This window comes from Poecile atricapillus, chromosome 21, assembly GCF_030490865.1.
Source record: "Poecile atricapillus isolate bPoeAtr1 chromosome 21, bPoeAtr1.hap1, whole genome shotgun sequence".
NCBI classification, from domain to species: Eukaryota; Metazoa; Chordata; class Aves; order Passeriformes; family Paridae; genus Poecile; species Poecile atricapillus.
This window is the reverse complement of record NC_081269.1, coordinates 5,333,771-5,353,567: the sequence shown is the minus strand read 5'-3', so window position 1 is coordinate 5,353,567 and position 19,797 is coordinate 5,333,771. Positions and strand designations below refer to the sequence as shown.

The following is a 19,797-nucleotide window of genomic DNA, read 5'->3' as shown; positions in this document are numbered from 1 at the left end:
CCAGCGCAGAAAATACGCCCGTCCTCCCATTGCGCCAGCACCATCTACCCCCCGCAACATTCCCGGTCCCGGTACATCGCAGCTCCCCCGCCCTGCCCGTTATTCCCGGACGCTGACCTTGAGCCGCAGCCGGCGGAGCAGCGGGGTCAGGCTGGTCCGGACGGTGCCCGGCTGCAGCTGCAGCTCCTGCAGCGGGGTGCGCCGGGGCCGCTTCTGCGCCTGCCGGGAAACCGGGGGGTCAGCGGCAGCTCCGCCGCACCGCACACACACACACAGATACCGGGAGCCGCAGCGGACCCGCCGCCCCCCCGAGGATCCTCTGCGGGGCTGGCCCCGCCGCCCCACCGGTACGCTCAAACCCAGCACTGACGGCGGGGGTGTTGGCGCGCTGCATGGCCCAGGAATGCTGCCGGTCTTCGGCTCGGTCTGGACTAGGGCTGCGGTAGCGCTCGGTATCAGTCTGGGCTCCGGGCCCGCCGGGCTGGGGTTCGGGTCGGTCTCGGCCCTGGGTCCCGGTCCGGCCCCGCCGCCGCCCGCGCGCCGCCGGTTTGAAAACCACGCGCGGCTCTGATTGGCTGCGGCGCGCGCGCGTCACCCGCGGGGCCGCCGTTGGGGCGGGGCCACGGCCGGCGGGGAGCGGGGTGGGCGGGGCTTAACACGTTGGCCACGCCCCTTCCGTGCTGCGCGGCGCCGGGGGATGGACGGACAGACGGACAGACGGACGGACCTGTGCATGGACAGGCGGAGCCAGCTCCTCCCGCACCGCCTGCCCCGGGGGATGGACAGACAGACGGACGGACCCGTGCATGGGCAGGCGGAGCCAGCTCCTCCCGCACCGCCTGCCCCGGGGGATGGACAGACAGACGGACGGACCCGTGCATGGACAGGCGGAGCCAGCTCCTCCCGCACCGCCTGCGCCGGGGGAACCCCCCCCCCCCCACGGCCCCCCAGACCTGCCCCAACCCCGCTTTCCCCACCACGAGTCAGGGCAGCCGTGCCCGCGGCTCTCGGGTTTATTGCTCCCGCGGGGAGAGGTACAGAGTTGAGGTACCCGGGGATGAGACTGGGGGGTACCCGGGTAACCCCCTGGGGACCCGGCCCAGCAGGGTCCGAGCCGCTGCCGGGGTAGGGGGATGTCCCTGAGCGATGCCGAGGGTCCCAGCCGTGGTGGCTCAGCCAGGCCAGGGCCGGTCCGGGGAGGCGGTGAGGTCGTAGTCAAAGTCGGCGAAAGTGGCGGGGTCGGGTGGGGGCTGCTCGGGGGGTCGCGGGGCCACTGCGACCACCACCGGGTCCTTCTGCAGCAGGTCAGCGTCGAAGGCCACCCCGCGGAAGAAGGGGTGGCCCTGGAAGTGGTGGAGGTAGCGCAGGCGGTACAGGGGGTTGTGGCACAGCAGCTGTGGACAGAGAGGTGACAGTGAGAATGGAAATCCCAGCATCCAGCCCAGGGGCCAGGGGGGGGAGCCCAAAATCCAGGCAGGAGGGTTACCTCGGCGAGCAGCCGGGCCAGCTCAGGGCTGAACTCGGGTGGGCTCTTGTAGCTGCTCTGTTTGACACGTTCCAGCATGGCCACATGGTCCCCCGCTGGAGCCACAGGGAACTGGGGGAGCATAGAGTGAATTCAGGGTCTCCCCGAGGTGTCCCTGTCCCCCTACCCTGTGGTCCTTACCTCCCCACTGGCCAGGGCGAAGAGCAGGACTCCCAAGGACCACCAGTCAGCTGCATGGCTGTAGGGCCCCCCGCTCAGCACCTCTGGGGCTGTGGGGACAGTGGGTGAGTGCATGGGGGTCTGTGCCCCCCAGCACAGCCCCCCCAGCACGGCCCCATCCTTACCCATGTACTGTAGGGTGCCACAGATTGTGTGGGCTCGCTCACCCCACTGCAGGTACCGGGAGAGGCCAAAGTCAGTGAGCTTGAGGTGCCCTGTGGGGTCAGACACCATGTGGGACACATGTAGAGACCACGTCCCCATTGACAGGGTGTCCCCATTGACAGGGTGTCCCCATTGACAGGGTGTCCCCACGGCGTTCCCACCAGGCTCTTACCTCTCTCATCCAGGAGGATATTCTCCATCTGAAATGAGACAGGCACTGAGGTGGCCTCTCCATGCTGAGGATTCATAGACACCCCCCCCATCCCATCCTCCAGCCCCCAGCCCCACTGCCACCCACCTTGACATCCCTGTGCATGATGCCAAGGTCGTGGAGGTACACTGGGGACAAGACAGAGCCATCAGTGCCGTGTGTCCCCTCCCACCACAGTGCCCACTGCCACCCTTGGGGGTGGCTGACCCTGCCCGCAGGTCTCCAGTGGTGGGGACTGTCCCCAGTGTGGAGGATCACTCACCCAGCACCAGCACCAGCTCGGCGGCAAACAGGCGGACGGTGGCCTCAGCCAAGCAGCCGGCCGCGCGCCACAGCGCGTGCAGGTCCCCGGTGCTGCAGTAGGTGCACACTGCCAGGACAGGGGATATGCCTTACTGACCCCCTGGGCTGGCACGAGGGACACCAGGGTGGCACGGGGGTACAGAGGGGTCACTGGGGCCACGCACTGGGGTTATAAAGGCAGCAAGGTGGGACAAGCACCTGGACCACACTGGCACCAAGGTGGCACAAGCACCAGGGCAATATGGGTACCACATTACCGAGGTGACATAGGGACGAGTAAGGTGGCATGGGAACATGCGAGTAGCACGGTGACATCAGCCCCAGAGCCCCGTGGGCACTGGGAACACACAAACACCAGGGATCACATGAGGTGCCAAAGCGACGTGACACAGGCACTGGGAACACGCAAACTGCAGGGGCTGAGGTGACACAGCCATTAGAGCCAGGCGGGCACCAGCGCTGGGGTGCTTTGTTCACTCCCACCCTGGTCCCTGCCCCGCTGTGGCTTGTCCCCATGGCTGTCCCCATCCGCATGGCCGGGAGGCGGCAGCCGGAGCTCCCGGATCCCCACGGGGCGCTGGGGGGAGCGCGCGTGTGCGGGGACACGTGTGCGGGCAGCGGGGACACGTGCGCGGGCAGGGGGGGCCGCAGCGAGCCCGCGGGCAGATGGTCACTCACTGATGAAGAGGTGGCGCTGGCCCTGCCAGCTGTCCCCCAGCCCGTGGACAAACGGGTGCCTGACCTGTCTCTGGGGACACAAAAGCACAGAGAGTGAGCGGCTCCGAGGCCACCAGGGGCTGGGGGCCCCGCTTCTGCCGGCTCCCATCCGCAGCACCCCGCCGCCTCCTGATGTCCCCGTGGCCACCCCCTAAACCCCTTCACGGGCTGGGATCCCTCCTGGGCCCCCCTCACCTGGATGCTGACTTCTTCTTTGCACTGTTTAAGGGTGTCACGGCGCAGCACCTCCACTTTGGGCACAACCTGGGGGGCGAGGCACTGTCAAGGGGGGGGACAAGGGCAGGTGGGGGCACCCATGGACCCCAGGGGTCAGCACCCACCTTCACGGCGCAGATTTTCTCCCGCCCACAGTCCAGCACTTTGAGGATGGTCCCGAAGGAGCCTTTGGCCACGAAGCCCAGGATCTGGAGGGAGGAACGGGCTGAGCACGCCATGGAGATGGATTGGGGTGCTCAGGCTAGGGGTCCTGCATGGGGTGAGGGGCACAGAGCACCCAAAGCAGATGCTGGGGACACATAGGGACCTGGAGGACCCAATAGGGACCCCAGCAGGATTTATGGAGACCCAGTATGGGGCACAGGGACACGGGGGACTGGGACACGGGGACCCCAAGGCGGTAGCGGTGGATTTTGACTGAGTGCACAGGACCCCCGGGAGTACACGCGGCACCTCGGTGGGGTGCCGAGGAGCTCCGGTAGAACACACCGAGACCCGGCGGGGATAGAAGGGGACCCGGTGGAACGGCCGGGGACGCCGGTAGGATGCGCAGGGAGCCGGCAGAGCGTGCGAGGAGAGCTCGCTAAGGCAGCCTGCGATGCCGGGATGGCGGCACGGGATGCACGGACGGTGCGGGAGGATGCTCAGGGCGCTGGGGGACCCCGGTAGGGACGTGCAGGAACCCCGGTAGGACGAGCAGGGACACCGGTACAGGGTGCGAGGGGACCCGTTAGGGCGCCCGGGGCTGCCGGGGCGGGATGGAGGGCGGGACACCGCGGGGGAGGACGATCGGGGGCCCCGTTCGGATGCACCGGGATCCCGTTCAGGAGGGTGGGGGCTCCGGGACGGCACCTTGAGCTGCTGCTGGCGGGCGGAGGGGCGGACGGGGAACTCCGGCAGGAACAACGAGACGAGCTGCGGCAGCGGCCACCCGGGCAGCGGCGGCTCCTCGGCGGGGCCCCGCGAGGCCAAGGCGAGCCCCGGTACCGGCACCGGTACCGATACCGGCACCGACCCTGCTCGGCTCAGCAGCGCCCGCACCCACGACCCCACGGCGCGGCCCTGCGGAAGCGGGGACAGCGTCAGCGGGGGGAACCCGGGGCGGGAGATGCCCAGGGGGATCCCCCGGGGCTGATGCCGCCGCACGCACCTGGGGGGGCCGCACCGGAGCCGGGGCCGGGCCGGGGCCGCTGCTCGTCGCTCCCATCGCGGCGCCGCCCGGCCGCGCCCCGGGCCCGCTCCCCGGTAATCGCCGCCTTACATAACCCCGCCGCCCCGCCCCGCCCCGCCCGCCGCGACCACCCCCCGCCCCGGGGCTCGGCAGAGGGGCTGCCCCTTGCACCGCGACACCCACCCGTGATCGAGCTGCCCCCCTCCGGGAGCCTCACTACACACTTGGGGGTTGCTCACCCACCCGTGACTGATCCCACCCCGGGACCCCCCGGCACTGATCCCAGCCCCTCTCCGGGACCCCCTCCTTACACACGCTGGGGCTCAACCTTTCCTTCTCTCTTTGCACCCCTCGTGCTGCAGCCCTGAGGGGATGCCTGCAGCCCCTGCCGAGCCCCGCATGGCCCTGGGCTCATGGGGAGGATTGCAGGGGGAGAACTGCACAGGCTGAGCCCAGGGCCATGCAGGGGTGCCCTGAGCCCCAAACGGGTGCCCTGAGCAGCTGCTGGGGAAGGGCAGGGTTAAGCCCCCAAGGAAGGGGGGCTGCAGGGCTGAGGTGGGACTGCAGGGTGCAGCAGGAGGGCCAGCACTGCGGGGTGAGGCAAGAAACAAGCCACTGGCCCAAACCTGTTCCAAATTAAAAACTTTTTATTTAAACTCTCTCCCATTCCCCTTTTTCCCAGCCTGTAGTGATCCTGCTGCTTCACCAGGCCCAGGGGCTGGGCCCAGCACCCACACAGCAGGGAGGGGGAGAAGCTCACAGGAGCCCTTGGCATGAGGGTTCTGCACCCCACAAAGCAGCCCTGGAGCACCCTGTGCCCCACATTCCCACGCTGCTCCACCCCTGCCCCACAGCAACGGGGCTATTGAGGGCCTGCACATGGCTGAGCCCTCCTCGGGCACCGCCGAGCAGCACAGCCCCCTCTCTGCCTTCAGGGTGACTCCCCAAGGGGGGTGCACGGGGCACCCCAAGTCCCTTCCCGGCCTGCCGGGTGCTGCCATCATTTGCGCCTGCCGAAGATTGACTTCTTGCTGGGGTTCTTCTCGCCCACGCTCAGCCCGATGAGCAGTCGAGCCTTCTCGTCCTCCTGCTGCTGGATGGTCCCGTCGGATTTGTTCTCCAGCTTCCCCCGGGCCTCCGCGCCTGCTGCCGGCTTCAGGCGCAGCTTCTCCTTGATCACCTGTCCCAGGAGTCAGGGGGCTCAGTAACCCCCGTGGCCACACCCTGGGCCCTCGGAATGGGTCACAGCCCGAGCTGCTGAGCCAGTGCAGCTGCCTCCTGCTCTGGGGAATGTGCCACCCACCCTGGGGTTACCATCTCCATCCTGGGCAGAGCAGCTCAGGATGGCAGCCTCCGGAGCGGGAAGAGGGATGTGGTCCCACGTACCTGTGCCACCAAGGCTTTTCGGCTGTCCCTCTTCACCGCCATGGCAAAGTCCAGCCATGTCCATGTGTTGTTGTGGTACTCCAGGCATGGCAGCACCAGGTTCAGGTCGCCCCAGTCCACGCTGTTCTTCTCCCCCTGTGTGACAGAGGTGTCAGGCAGTGCGGGACAATGGCCCAGACCACCTCAAGCATGCCCTGTCCCACTGGTCTCACACCTTGTAGCTGACACAGAGTGGCACCTGTGGGATCTTGATGTAGATGAAGGAGTTGTTCATGGCTGCACGCTCCTTCATCTTGTCAATGTCATCCACCGGATGCTGGGGACAGAGCAGAAGCCATGAGCAGAAGGGAAGGAGAAGGGACACAGCCAGGAACCAGCAGGGAAGGAATAGCCGGGCACTAGACTGCAGAATTGCTTCATCAGGGAGAGGTGAGAGCTGCTCTGGCACGATGTTGGAAAAATGAGATACAGGGATCACATCAAGCGTGCAGACGCCTGGTTGTAAGGATGCAAATCCTCATGGTGGGAGGAAGCAGGAGAAAGCAGACAAGCGTGGGAGGGAAGTGTGGGATGACACGGCTACCCAGCCCTGCAGTTAAGGGAAAACAGACTGGCACCACAGCAGAGCTCTTGCAGATTCCCCCCCTCACAGCAGCAGGAGGTACCTCAGGTGCTTTTCGGAATGATCTTCTGACCCCTGATGTTCGATTCAGTCCCTGAGCAACTCCCTTCCCTGGGCCCAGCGAGTCATCGGCCCCAATCAGCTGCCGCGGCTTCACCACGGGGATCCCTGGGGCAAACAGGGTGCAAGGTGGTGCTGGTGTCCAGCCAGGGGTTAGCCATGACCCCAACCCTCCCACAATCTCCCTCTCCACAGGGGAGACCACAAATCCCTGTTTCTCAACTCATAGCTGGACAGCAGCTGCCCACAAACATATCCTGGACGTGCAGCCAGAGCTGCTCAAGGACATCCAGAGAGAAGGGTGATCATGAGCCTCTCACCTGTTGTCACCAGCTTGGACTTATCTTCCTCATCCCCCACCTCCTCCTCCTCCACATTACGGCCAGGGAAGAAGAAACCCATCATTCTGTGGAAGAACTGGTGGGTGAGCTGGATGGTTAGAGGCACCACGTTCACCTGCAGGGAAGAGACATGTCAGAGCCAGGTATGCACTGCCTGTTCCCCACAGAGACCCTGGCACCTCCCAGCCCAGCCCTGGCACCTCAAAATGCTCCTTGATGGAGATGCCTCCCACGGGCGGCCGGACCTTGCTGAAAATCCTCAGGGCCAGCTGCCGGCCGGACTGGCAGGAGCTCTGGGGACGCAGCACCACCTGCAGGGAAGAGGGTGGGTGGCTGGGGTGAGGACAAGCCCCTCTGCCCAGGCCACCCATGGGTCCCCAGGATGCAGAGCTGCTCCCCCAGCTTCCACTTGCCTTATACACAGCATTGGGCAGCAGGTTGTTCATGGTCACCCAGCCCAGTTCCAGCAGATGCTCGGCCGTGTCATCAGACTTGTTGACCTGCATAGACAAAGCCATCAGCTCCCAGCATCCCCATCCCCAGCTCAGGGGCTGTGAGCACCGTCCAACTCCACACCTTGCTGTAGAGGAAGCGCTGGAGTTCCAGCTCAGCAATGCCCAGCTGCCCATCCTCCTCCGTCAGGCGCCAGCGCGCCTGGGCAAAGTAGAACTCGGTCCTCCGTGCCACGCTCACGTCCTCTGGCTGCTTTCGCAGCTCCATCTTGTTGGCTCGCTGCAGCTGGAAGTCCTTGAAACACCTGCAGCACAGAGGAGAGAGCTGGGATGTGGGAGTCCTAGGGGAGACACAATGCTGGGGAAGGCTGAGATCATACAATCAGAGTGGTTTGTGTTGGACACCTCCCACTGTCCCTAGTTGCCCCAAGCCCCATCCAGCCTATCTTTGAACACTTCCAGGGATGGGGCAGCTACAGCTTCTCTGGGCAACCTGTGCCAGTGCCTCACTGGGAAGAGTTTCTCCCTAATATCCAATCCAAACCTACTCTCAGTTTAAAGCCATTCCCACTTGTCCTACCTGATCAGTATGTTCAGCTCCTCACTCTCCAGCTGCAGGTCAGCTTTTTCCTGGCTCAGCTGCTGCTGCAGCCGGTGGTTCAGGTCGAGCAGGATCTCGTTTTTGCTGTCATACTTCAAGGACTGAAGGACAGACAACCCTCAGCACCCTCTGCCCTGGAGTGAGGATCCTAAGGAGCCAGGGATGTGGGCTCACCTTCATGTTGGAGTACATCTGCTTCTCCAGCTGCCGGATCTGGGCCACGTGCTGCCTCACAGCCTCTTGCAGGTGTAGGATACTGCTGCGCTGCTCCTCAGGGTTGCTGGAGATTTCCAACTGGAAACGCACCCGCTGCTTCTTCTCACTGTGCTCCTGGACACAGGAATAGGGCAAGGTTAGGACTGCCTGGGTGCAGTGAGTGAGTGGCACGGACACCTGGAGCCCCACGGGTACCTTGCGTTTGGGCTCCACGTGCAGCAGCAGGTTGTTGACTATGTCGAGGATCATGGCATACTGTGCGGGGTTGGTGGAGATCTCCAGGTCGTGGTGAATCAGGGTGAAGGTGTCCACAGCCCCTGTAGGGACACAAAGGGCAAGTGGGGGCTCAGCATGGGCAGAAACATGTTGGGAACCCCTCCTGTACGCAGCCCTCTGACCTCAGTAGGGCCAGAAGAGACCCCTAGAGTTAGCCATGGGTCAGCCCAGAGCTGTACCCCACCAAGGCACACTGCCTGGATGCACCCACCCTCCTGCTTCTTCAGCAGATCCTCCTTCTCCTGGTTGGCAGGGGTATCAGGAGGCTTTATCTGTGTGGCCAGCTCAGGGTCGATGTCGTGGCTGTAGCTGATGTAGTACATGCGGCAGCTGCAGCGAGAGATGATCCTCTGCACCTGCTGGGTCTGCTGGGCTTCCGAGGGCTGATTCCAGTCTGGGGACAGGCAGAGGGATCACAGTCAAGAGTGCCACATCCCAGCACACAGGGACTGCACAGTGCAGGCCTTGGAGCATCAGCCACCTCCTGGAGCCACGCAGGGACAGGACAGGCACTCTCTGCTCTTACCAGCCTTGGGGTCAAACCTGAGTGGGACTGGGGTAGGCACAGCAGCCAGGGCTGTGGGCAGTACCTGTGGTGGTGCTGACCATGCCCCCCACTGCCTGCCCACTCTCCATCAGCTCCTGCACTGAGTCCAGGCTCCGCTGACGATGCTCCTCAATATTTTTAACCTGGGGAGGCAAGGAAGCACTGCTGGCTGTCCCCATTTTCCCTGACTTGGCCAGGGCATTGACAGCACTGCCTGTCCCCCATGTAGCTCACCCACCACACACTCACCTCCAGCCAGAGCTGGCCATGCTCCCCCTCGGAGGGGCTGCTCTCTGTCGTGGCAAAGTACTGCATGCCATCCAGCAAACATGTCCAGGACGTCTTCTGCTTCAGAGTGTCCCCGTACCAGGCGGGGTGGTGCTGGCACTGCAGCAGCTGTGCCTTCGCAGCAGACACAATCACACAGCCCTCCGTCTCTGCACCACGCAGAACCATCTGTGGGGGGAGAGACCCCAGGGGTCTGATGGACCTTTCTGGGCAGGCACAGCCCCTGTCACAGCCCCTGTCACAGCCAGGCCATGGGCACAGGCAGGTACCTGGCAGTTCACCAGCTCAATGAGGCAGTTGCGGTTGTAGATGTCGTCGGTCTGGCAGGCGGCGATGCCGCAGAGCTGCTCACTGGCCCCCGACTCCTCTTCTGTGAAAACCACAAACTTGTCCGTCTCCTCAATGAGCTTCTGCAGCATGTAGGCCCCTGGGGAAGGAGAAAGGGTCAGTGCAAAGCTGTGGGTGGATGGCTCAAATGTACAGAATGAAAGCAGGCAAAGCTTTGAACTGTGAGCTTCTCCTTGCTCGCCTCCCCACGCTCACCCCCTGAGGAGGCTCTCTCAGGACGGCCACTGGTGATGGGAGCAGTCACTCTGGCAGGGATGGAGTGAGCAGAGAGCGGGCCCCGCTTCAGCTTCTTGGCCTGCAGCTGTGTGTCGATCTTCAGCCCCTTCAGGGCCTCGGTGGACAGGTTACGCTTGAGCACAGCCGCTTTCTTGTAGCCATCGTAGAGGGCGAAGGCGATGTCCCGGTTCGTGGTGGTCCAGGACGCCCGCAGGTCCACCAAGTGCAGCTGATGGGTGTGGAAACCGTCGTCCCCATCACGCAGGGGCAGCTCCTGGGCACAGAGGGTCAGTGCCTCAGCACAGCAAAGTCACCCCTGCCTCTGCCCAGTGACCTCATGCTCTGGGACTAGGAGCCCTGCCAGCCCTTCAGACTGAGCCTAAGGACTGCAGCCTGGACCACCCCAGGGACCACAGCATGGGCACAAAGTCGGGTGCTTGGTAGATTGAAGGTCCTGAATTTCTGTCTCTTCCCCAGCCAAATCCCTTCCCCATTGCATCCAACAAGCAACATCCCCTTGTCCTGGAGGTGTCACCAGGCCAGCACAAGCTGCTGTGCCCTGTTTGCAGTGGTACCTCCTCAGCCGTGCGGTTGCTGTGCCGCTGGTAGGTGAGGGAGGACAGGCTCAGCAGGTGGGTTTTCTTCACCAGGGTGTCAAGTTGGTGGTCAGCATTCTCGTCACAAGTGGAGGCCATGAGGTGCACGGTGACCTGGCTCAAGTCACTCACCATCTGCGTGATGCTCCATTCCGAAATGAGGCGTCGCATCACCGTGCCAGCTGGGGGACAGGGACAGAGACAGGGACAGGGGTCAGCCAGGGCCCTGCTGAACCTGGAAGTGCTGCTGGCAGGATTCCCACTCACCTTGTGGGATGAGCCGCTGCGTGCCACGAGTGAAGATGTGTCCCTGGCAGCATTCCACCTGAATCCCCCGCTGCTGGGCAAAGGAGGCCCAGTAATGCACCTGAGAGGGAGCAGAGAGCAGGAGCTGAGAGTCCAGCAGAGGCAGGGCAGAGAGGAAACACCAGATTCCCAGCCCTGGGAATTACCTGCAGCCGGGGGAAGAGCGCAGTATAGGACAACTGCTTGTAATGCTGGCCCAGCTTCTTCTTGCTGGGTTTCATGTTGTTGAAGAGCTTCCCACGGCAGATGGGCCGTGTCACGCTGGTCCATGTGGCCCAAAAATTCTGCATCCAGCGGAGGGTGCTGCTGTAGAGCAGGATCCGGGGCTGGGAGTGCTCTGAGAATATACCCACCATCAGCCAGCGCCATGGGGCTGGGACATGGCAGCACCCAACCCACAACCAGCATGCCCTGCCCTATGCCCCTTGTCCCCAAGGGACCCCCAGGACACTGTCAGCCACCTTTGCTGGGCTGTGTCAGGTCCATCCGGATGGAGAGGTTGAGGTTCTCGGAGCGGAAGGCACGGTAGGAGTCATACTGCTGCCCTACTGGCACCTCGGGCAGGAACTCAGGGGAGCGCAGCACCACGCCATGGTGGTCATGGGGGTTCCCATGGCACAGCCACTGTAGGTCCAGAGTCATGCACAGGTCAGGCAGGTGCAGGAAGCAGCAGTCGTCATATCTGAATACAGAAAGAGACCCCAGTCACCCCCCAGAACTGGTGAGGACCCCCATGCTCGTGGCCCCACACTCACTTGGAAGCTGTCCGGACATTGATATCCAGGCTGCCCTTGAAGACGAACTGCCCGGGCTTCCAGTGGAAGGAGAGTTGGCTCCACTCCCAGTGCATGTTCTCCGTGGTGTTGTAGGGGTCCTGCAAGGGCAGGCATGAGGAGAGGCAGGTGTGAGCTGCCCCCACAGCACGTTGTTCCCCAGTCCAGTAGCACCCACCTCAGTGGCCAGCTGGTGCAGGTTGGCCTGCTCAATGTCCATGTGCCAGTCTCCGTGGAAGAGAAGACGACTCTTGTCCCACCAGGGCAATGGGGCGCTGGGGTCCTCTGAGGGCTTGGTGAGGAGATCCACACACTGGCCGATCAGGGTCCAGGCCGGGTCCCAGCAGGGCCCCCACACGAAGGTGTACTGGGAGATCACAGCTGGGGACACAGAGGTTGGCTCAGCCATTTGCCCTGTCCCTACACCACCACAGAGCCCCCCATTCCTCCAGCTCTTACAGTGAAAGTCATGGTAGAATTTCAAGGGTGGCATGTTCCTCTCCACTGTGGCATCACCCCAGGGCAGCCCCAGCTTCAGGACCTGGCGGCGCCGGGAGCAGGCCTGGCCGCACTGCTCGGCTCCGATCAGCCGGCCCGAGAGCTGCCAGTTCCGGATCTCAAACAGGTACCGGGGGTAGTCACGGATCCGCACTGCAGGTGGAGGATGGGCTGAGGGATGGGGCAGCAAAGAGGCAGGCAGTCCCCCACTCTGGGCCATAGCAGGAGCCATCATCCTGTCACATCTTTACTTCCTTCCCACTCCCTTTGAACCTCCAAAAATCATTTTCCCTGCCTGGTTACACAGCACATAGTGCCAGCCCAGGCCACAAAGCCATCGTGCTGCCCCCCAAGGGCACCCTCCCACAAAGCAACTCACCAAAGAAGCTGCCAACCGTGCCCTTCATCATGCGGCACCACTGGGTGACCATCTCCAGGCCCTCTGGGGGGAACGGGCTGACATCATCCAGGTCCCTCATCTGCTCCAACACACGCTCCGTGCCGTGGAAGGACTCATCGGCCATGGCCACCAGCTCCAAGTGGGCCAGGGTCCAGGTGAGGAGGGCCCTCCGCATGGGTGTGTTGGCGTAGAGGCGCCGCGAGCGCTGGATGTAGATCTCGATGTTCTTCTTCTCCAGCGCGGCGTAGAGCTCCTCAATCTTGCGGGCAGGCAGCAGCTCCCCGTGCTGCTTGCGCAGCGCAGCCACCTTGGCGTCCAGCAGCTGCAGGCGCTTGGCGCTCTCCTTGCTCTCATCCTTCATCAGCTCGTAGTTGTCTCGCAACTTGACCTCGAAGACGTCATCCAGGAAGACCCAGGAGAAGTTGGTGACTTTGAGCAGGAGGTCGGGGGGCAGGGCCATGCTGGCAGGGCACGTGGGCCGGTGCAGGCCCTTCAGCCATTTCTGCACACCCACGGCAGCGTCCAGCGTGCGGGAGAAGTCGTACTGGTAGGGGAACTCGACGGTCACGCTGGCGAAGGAGAAGGCCCAGCCCCGGTTGCGGAGGGTGCGCAGGGTGGGGAAGGCATCGCGGTGCCGGACAACCTCCTCCAGCTCAGGCAGCAGCTTCACCTCCACCTCCTTGAAGCTGAAGATGCTGTGTCCGTCAAAGCCAGCGGCCAGCTCGGGGCAGTAGCCGTGCAGGGCACCGCCGTGCCAGCTCACCGAGGTCCGTTCCGCAGCCAGGCTGATGTAGTTGGCCTCAGAGACGAAGGCTGTGAGCTTGGCAGAGCTCAACTCCAGGGACAGGGACAGGAGTCTTTTGGGAGCGGGCCCTTTTGGCTGGAAGGGCCCTGGTGACTCAGCAGGGGTGGCTGGGTGGGACATGGGGCTCTCTGGGGGCAGGGAGGGAAGCGTCCTGTGGCCGAGGGCGCTCCGCAAGGCTTCGTGGCACTGCAGGGTGGCCAGGGTGTGATGGTACAGGTACATGTGGTCAGGTGGGCTCCACAGCACCACCAGCCCCTCGCCGCACTGCACCTGCACCAGAGAGAGTGAGCAGGCACCACATCACTGCCAGGCCAGCACAGCACAGCCCCGTCCTCACCCCAGCACCTTTAGTGCCAGCCAATCCTCCCCCTGCCCCATCTATCCCCAGTACAAGATAAAGCAGTGGCCCAAGAGCCAAACCAACCTCCAGGGAGCGGATGCTGCTGTGGTAGGTGACAGAGAGCACAGAGAGGTTGGCCACCGGGTTGGGGATGGCAGGAGCTTTGCAGCACGGCTGCATCTTCTCAGTGATGTTCTTCACCAAGGCCAGCACCATGCCCTGGACGCTGACCGTGCAGCTCTCAGCACTTCCCAGGATGGTCAGCGTGTCCAGCCGCAGCTCCAGGGCACCTGGAGAGACAGCATGTCAGTGCTGGAGGCACAGAGGAGGCACCACACCACGCCAGGTTCCTCTGACTGCGGGGCTACTCCAGGACAGCCATCTGGGATCAGCTTGGATGCTACTTACCCACTATGGCCGAGAGTGTGAAAAGGTTCACATCCTCCACCTTCAGATCCACCTTCCAGAGCAGCCCCCAGGGCTCACTGGAGGCAGAGGGCGGCTGCTTGGCAAGTTCAGCCCCACCAGACTGCAGGCAGAACAGGGGCAGGACCCTGGCCAGGCACTCAGTGCAGGTGTCAGATGACTCCACTTGCAGCCCCCGGATGGTGCAATCCAGGAAGAGCGTATCCGACTGGGCGCTGGACATGCCCAGGGGCTGGTTGTAGCTGCCCTGCAGGACAAACAAGATGATCGCTCTCAGGCTGCAGGACATCCCTGTGCCACCCACATGGAGCCTGAGACTGAAAGCCACCCCTTGGTCCCTCACCTGGAGGTTGAAGGAGTCGAGGATGAGGGCTTCTCCCCACACATGCATGTTGGGGGGATGTGGGGCACGCTGGATATGGGAGTCATTGCCCACTCGCCAGCACAGGTGGTCCACAGCCAGCACTGCTCGCTGGTGCACGCTCTGTGGCCGCAGGTGCTGGTAGTCTGTGGGCACAGAGAGGGGAGGTGCAGGCAGGGCACCCCAGACACAGCCACGCAGGGATCCACAGCCCCTGGCCACACACACACACACACACGAGCAAGCACAACAGCAGCACGACCCTCTCCATTCCCATCCTAGTGCGTGTCTGGCAGACCCCAAGAAGAGCCCAGCACCTCCCTGATCTAGCCTGTACCTGCAGAGATGGAGTTGAAGCCCAAGGCGAAGGGTGGTGTGTCCCCCAGCTGCACAGACACGTTGACGTTGGACAGCGAGGCACACAGGATGATGGGGGCCAGGATCTGGGGATAGCTCCTGCATGGGACAAGCAGGGATGGGCTGTTAGTGGGAGATGTGTGCCACAGAGCCTGGCAGGGAGCAGGACCAGAGGGATGTGCTCTCTGCAGGGGCTCCCTGATCACCTCCTGACCAGCCTCCCCATCCCACAGGCGGTGCACAGGTAAGGTGCTGAGAGCCCAGGCGCCCTGCCAGAGTGTGGCAGCAAGAGGAAACAAGCTGTGATACCAGCAGCTGCACTGAGGCCAAGTTTACCTTCCCTTGTGCCCTTGGCTGTGGACAGGCATTGCCTGGCACCTGTATTCCTGTGCCAAGAGGCCCAGCCAGTGCGAAAACTCTTGGTGACGGTAGTGGATGATGCAGGTGTTGAGCAGTACAGCAGCCGAGAGGTCAATGGCTGTGACCTAGAGCAGGGAAAGGGCCAGGTGGCAAAAAACTCATGCCAGGAACCAAACCAGCCACCCCCAGGGGACAGAGTGTGCCCAGCACTCACTCACCTGCACACTGGTCTTCAGGGAGTTGAGGCACACGATGCGCTGGCGGCTCTGGGACAGGAGAAGGCCATCTGGGGGGACAGAGGAGCACAAATGAGGGGTAGCAGAGGGCAGTGATGGCAGCCCTGTCCCATGGTTGCCCCCCTGGCTACTTGCCTTCCAGCTGGAGGTCTACACTCATTTGGTCCAGGTCTGACGTGGGCGTGAAGTTGCGCAATGGGATTTGCTCCTCTTCACGCTGATATAGAAACTGCAGCAGCTTCAGGCTCCAGGTGAGATGCCTGGAAGACACAGAGTCATTGCCAGGAGGGAACTGCACTGTCATGTGCTCCATCTCCCTGTCTCTCATCACCAGCTGACCAGCATGCTGGCGTGGACAAACACAGCAGCCAGTGCCCAGCTGCACCACAGCCCAGTGCTCTCATCACATCGCCTGAGGATGCCGTCAGCTGTTCTACTGGAGAACCAGCTCATGTGCCCTCCTCCCTCCCAAAGAGCCAAGTCCCAGGCCAAGCTCAGTCCTTCCCACTGGAATGGGCTCTAGGACTCACTCTCTGCAGTCCAGCAGAGCTAAGGGACAAGAAGGAAATAACACAGTTGTCCCCAGGTCCCCAGCATTACTTTGGACTCAGACAGCCTGCCCCTCACCTCTTCTGGCTGTTCATGGACAGCACCATGCTGGTGTTCTCCAGCTTCACCTCCACCCTCCTGGGGATGAGCTTCAGTGTGTCCAGGCTCAGCACAGACAAGGACTCTGAGGGCTCACCTGGGCCTGGAGAAGGACAGAGAGAGTCACATGAAGGACTTGCCCAAACCCTCACACTCTGGAGTGGAGTGATCCCACAGCCAAATCCCTCTAGCTCCAGTGCAACTATGGGGGCCACCAGCCCCTACCCTGCTCAGAGCTTATCCCCGTCCTTGTCCTGACCTGTGCTGGGCTCTTCCCTCAGGCTGCTGTGCTGGGCCCCAGCAGTGAAGTGGTGCAGGAGGGGGCTGCAGAAAAGCCCCTCATGCAGCTCTGCCTGCAGTGTGCGGATGCAGAGCCGGACGCCCACCAGCCGCCGCTCGCTGCTGATCTCCAGGGAGAGGGAGAGTGCCAGGGCCAGCTCTGCCAGGCACGTGTCATCCTGTGCACAGGGGACACAGCAAGGAGCACACAGGGAGTCCCACAGTGCCCTCCCAGTGCATGCTGCAGGTGGAGAGCTGGGCACAGCAGAAAGCCCAGCACCTGGCAGCATCATCCAGCCTCAGGGACACCCTGGAACAGGTCATCAGCATGTCCCAGGGAGCCAGAGCCCAGGTTCCAAGTGTGGAATTTCTCCCTCCTCCAGAACTCACCAGCTGGCTGCTCCGGAGGACTTTGCTGTTCACCTTTGTCAGGCTCACCTCGCACGTCAGGCTGGGGAGAGCAGAGAACTGAAGGAAGATGTGGGTCTTGCTGCTGCCAAAACAAGTCCTTGCCCTCTTTCCTGTGGGACACAGGGACCCCAAGTCCCTGCTCCAAGTGCTCCCAAAAGCAGAGCATGCCCTAACTCCATGCACATTATTTGGAGAACACAAAACTCAAGCTTCCTGTGACAGGAAAAGGAACCAGGCCAGCCTCAGAGGAGGTTAATGCATCACACCACAGGTGACATGGGATGCTGCTGAGTGGGACAGAGAGAGGAGAGGCACAAGGCTGGGGTCAGAGAAGCTTCCCTGCCCTGGAAGCAGAGTGGAGTACAAGCAGAGCATTACCTCTTCCCATTGCCATTCAGGAGGAGACGTGTCTGGCTGGCCTGGATGTGCCAGAGAGACTCTGAGGTGGCCACGTGCAGAACCATGATGTTGATGGAATCCATGTGGATGGAAAAGAGCTGGGGGGAAGGTGCTGCTGTGAGGGATATCCGACCGCAGCGCAGCCCACAGCAGCCTCTCACCGAGCTAGTGCCTCACCTGGCTAAGGAGCCTCAGCAGGGATGGTTTCAGGGTCAGGTCTGTCCTGCTTTCATTTCCATCAGCTTCTCCAGGAGCCTCCGGAACAGATGGCTGCAACCCAGGGCCCTTCTGGAGATCTGTGCGGATTCGCACCTCGCCAAAACACAGCTCGAAGTAGCGCCTGGGGAACAACAGCACAGGCAGCTCTGACAACAGCTTGCACTTGGCACACCTGGCTCTGTCACCGGGGATTTCCCCTACCCCAGGGATGTGCAGGATCAACATAAGGGCACCCACAAGACACCGCCACCTCCAAGCGTGGGTCACGCCCTCACAGAGCTGACCACAGGGGAATAAGGATGGCAGAAAGGTGTAAAGGCAGCAGGATGGCAAGCAGGGTAAGAGGTCAGCCAGACCCTTGAGGGGAGTCAGCAGGGAGCTGGGGTGGGGGCACGTACGGCAGCTCCCGGCTCAGTTTGCTGGAGATCCAGATGTTGTCGATCTCCTGTAAGGACACACAGGTAGATCAGAGAAGAAACAACTTGGCTCTGCCTTGTGATGCTCATCTCAACATTCCCACTCTGCTTCCAGTGCCTGGGATCATGCAATGAGCAGCCAAAACCAAGTCTGGCCGTGGTAGGAAGGGCCTGGCACCAGCCATGGGGGTGCTCAACAGGACAGTGGCTCCACAGATTTGCTGCCAGCCTAGAAGTGACAGCAACCACCCTCTCTGCCTTGTCTGCCAGCAACCACCCCTCGCCCAGGTACCCACCACAGTCTGCTGCTCCCGCTGGAACTTGAGGCTGATGTTCTGGGCCCAGAAGAATCCAAAGGAGCCGATCTTCAGCTCTGCATGAAGCTTCTGCTGGCACCAGTTGACAGCCAGGCGACATGCCAGCCATCTGTGGGGACAGGGGGAAGGCTAAGGTCAGCCCACCTGCTGGGGTTGGGGTCTAGGGAAGCTCTTCATCCTTCAAGCACCAGCTCCAGCACCTACAGCTGGATAGGAGCTCCCAGGGCCTCACGGTGGGGAAAAGACCCTTCAGAACCACCCCCAAAAATCCCTGATGCCACCCTCCCAAGTCTTGAGGACCCTACACCCCCCTGACACCCCATGCCCACCTCTGCGGGCTCTTCTGAACTTTTCTAAGCCTCCAAGCCTCTGACATCTAGCTCTACACCCCCCCAGTCCCCTGCAGGCTCTTCCACACCTCTCTCCCAGCCCTATGAGCCCCACAAATTCCTGACACCCCCTCCACCCCTCTTTGTCCCCATGACCCTCTGCTCCCCTCCTCCCAGACCCCCAACACCTCACCCTCAGCCCCGCGGGGCCCCCACACCCCTGACACTCCCCCAGACAGCCTCACCACCGCCCCAAAACCCCCGCGGGCCCCCAAAACACCCGCCCTCCCCACAGCCAGCCCCTCGGGCCTCCCCTTGACCCTGCCGCGCTCCTCCCGCCCCAGCAGAGCCGCACCCGCCGCGCTGCCACCCCCCAACCCGCCGGCACCCCACTGCCCCCTCCCCACCCCCGTCACACCCCCCGAGCCCCCCGAGGAGCCCCCCACGCCCCCAGACCCGCCCGCCAGGCCCTGACCGCGCCAGCAGCCCGGCGAGCAGCGCGATGAGGACGATGCCGAGGAGCGCGGCGGGCAGCGGCGGCGGCATGGCGGGCACGGCCCCGCTGCGGCCCCCGGCCCCGCTGAGACCCCCTCCCTCCCGCCCGCCCCTGCCCCGGCCCCGGCCCCGCCGCCGCCGCCCGTGGGGCCGCCCGCGCACCCCGAGTGGCCGCTGGGAGGGGCGGGACGGGGCGGGGCCGAGCGGCGCCTGCCCGGGGACAGCGGCCGCCACAGCGCCCCGCCGGGGCCGCGCCAGCGGGGGGACAGCGGGGACAGCGGGGCCGCACCAGCGGGGGGACAGCGGGGACAGCGGGGCCGCACCAGCGGGGGGACAGCGGGGACAGCAGGGACAGCGGGGACAGCGGGGACAGCGGGGCCGCACCGGCATGGGGACAGCGGGGACAGCGGGGCCGCACCAGCGGGGGGACAGCGGGGACAGCGGGGACAGCGGGGCCGCACCGGCGGGGGGACAGCGGGGACAGCGGGGCCGCACCAGCGGGGGGACAGCGGGGCCGCACCGGCACGGGGACAGCGGGGACAGCGGGGACAGCGGGGCCGCACCGGCATGGGGACAGCGGGGACAGCGGGGACGGGGATAGAGGGACACCGGGGCCGGACCGACATGGAGACACCGGGGACACCAGGATGGGGACAGAGGGACACCGGGGCCGCACCAGCGGGGACACCGGGGATGGGGACAGAGGGACACCGGGGCGGCACCGGCATGGGGACAGTGGTGATACCAGCATGGGGACAGCTGACCCGGGGATGACCATGGAGACCCGGGATGGGGGTACAGAGGAACACCGGCACAGCACCGGGATGGAGACAATGATGGTGACAGGGATGCACCGCGGCAGCACCAGCATGGAGACAGTGGGGACACTGGGATGGGGACAGCAGTGACAGCAGGGCAGTGCTGGCATGGGGACAGCAGGGACACTGGGATGGGGACAGCGGGG

General features: G+C 63.6%; 2 protein-coding genes across 5 annotated transcripts; both read right to left on the bottom strand.

Moving 5' to 3' along the window:
* Positions 1-1,006: 1,006 nt before the first annotated feature.
* Positions 1,007-4,588, bottom strand: RSKR (ribosomal protein S6 kinase related). Its single transcript, XM_058854460.1, has 12 exons — positions 4,489-4,588; positions 4,191-4,400; positions 3,443-3,526; positions 3,297-3,365; positions 3,063-3,132; positions 2,344-2,451; positions 2,169-2,209; positions 2,043-2,070; positions 1,831-1,920; positions 1,667-1,755; positions 1,487-1,597; positions 1,007-1,394 (listed from the first exon to the last, which is right to left on the bottom strand). The coding sequence occupies exons 1-12, from the start codon at positions 4,543-4,545 to the stop codon at positions 1,173-1,175; spliced, it is 1,179 nt and encodes a 392-aa protein (XP_058710443.1). The 5' UTR covers positions 4,546-4,588; the 3' UTR covers positions 1,007-1,172.
* Positions 4,589-5,134: 546 nt separating this feature from the next.
* On the bottom strand, positions 5,135-18,933 carry BLTP2 (bridge-like lipid transfer protein family member 2). Of its 4 annotated transcripts, none has more exons than XM_058854340.1 (39): positions 18,814-18,933; positions 17,989-18,118; positions 17,675-17,721; positions 17,235-17,397; positions 17,037-17,155; positions 16,638-16,740; positions 16,228-16,426; positions 15,948-16,071; positions 15,456-15,580; positions 15,303-15,370; positions 15,061-15,209; positions 14,705-14,823; positions 14,350-14,513; positions 13,989-14,253; positions 13,665-13,870; positions 12,415-13,510; positions 11,997-12,188; positions 11,716-11,918; positions 11,520-11,638; positions 11,226-11,446; positions 10,911-11,101; positions 10,726-10,825; positions 10,438-10,640; positions 9,842-10,136; positions 9,568-9,725; positions 9,260-9,466; positions 9,054-9,153; positions 8,675-8,857; positions 8,383-8,504; positions 8,146-8,301; positions 7,951-8,072; positions 7,495-7,675; positions 7,332-7,418; positions 7,119-7,229; positions 6,898-7,033; positions 6,561-6,685; positions 6,110-6,211; positions 5,896-6,030; positions 5,135-5,689 (listed from the first exon to the last, which is right to left on the bottom strand). In XM_058854340.1, exons 1-39 carry the CDS (start codon positions 18,882-18,884, stop codon positions 5,510-5,512), a joined length of 6,777 nt encoding a protein of 2,258 aa, XP_058710323.1. In that variant the 5' UTR covers positions 18,885-18,933; the 3' UTR covers positions 5,135-5,509. The 4 variants fall into 4 exon arrangements, with proteins under 4 accessions (XP_058710323.1, XP_058710324.1, XP_058710325.1 ...); XM_058854341.1 differs by having other exon boundaries at positions 16,638-16,737; XM_058854342.1 differs by having other exon boundaries at positions 16,638-16,698.
* Positions 18,934-19,797: the final 864 nt, after the last annotated feature.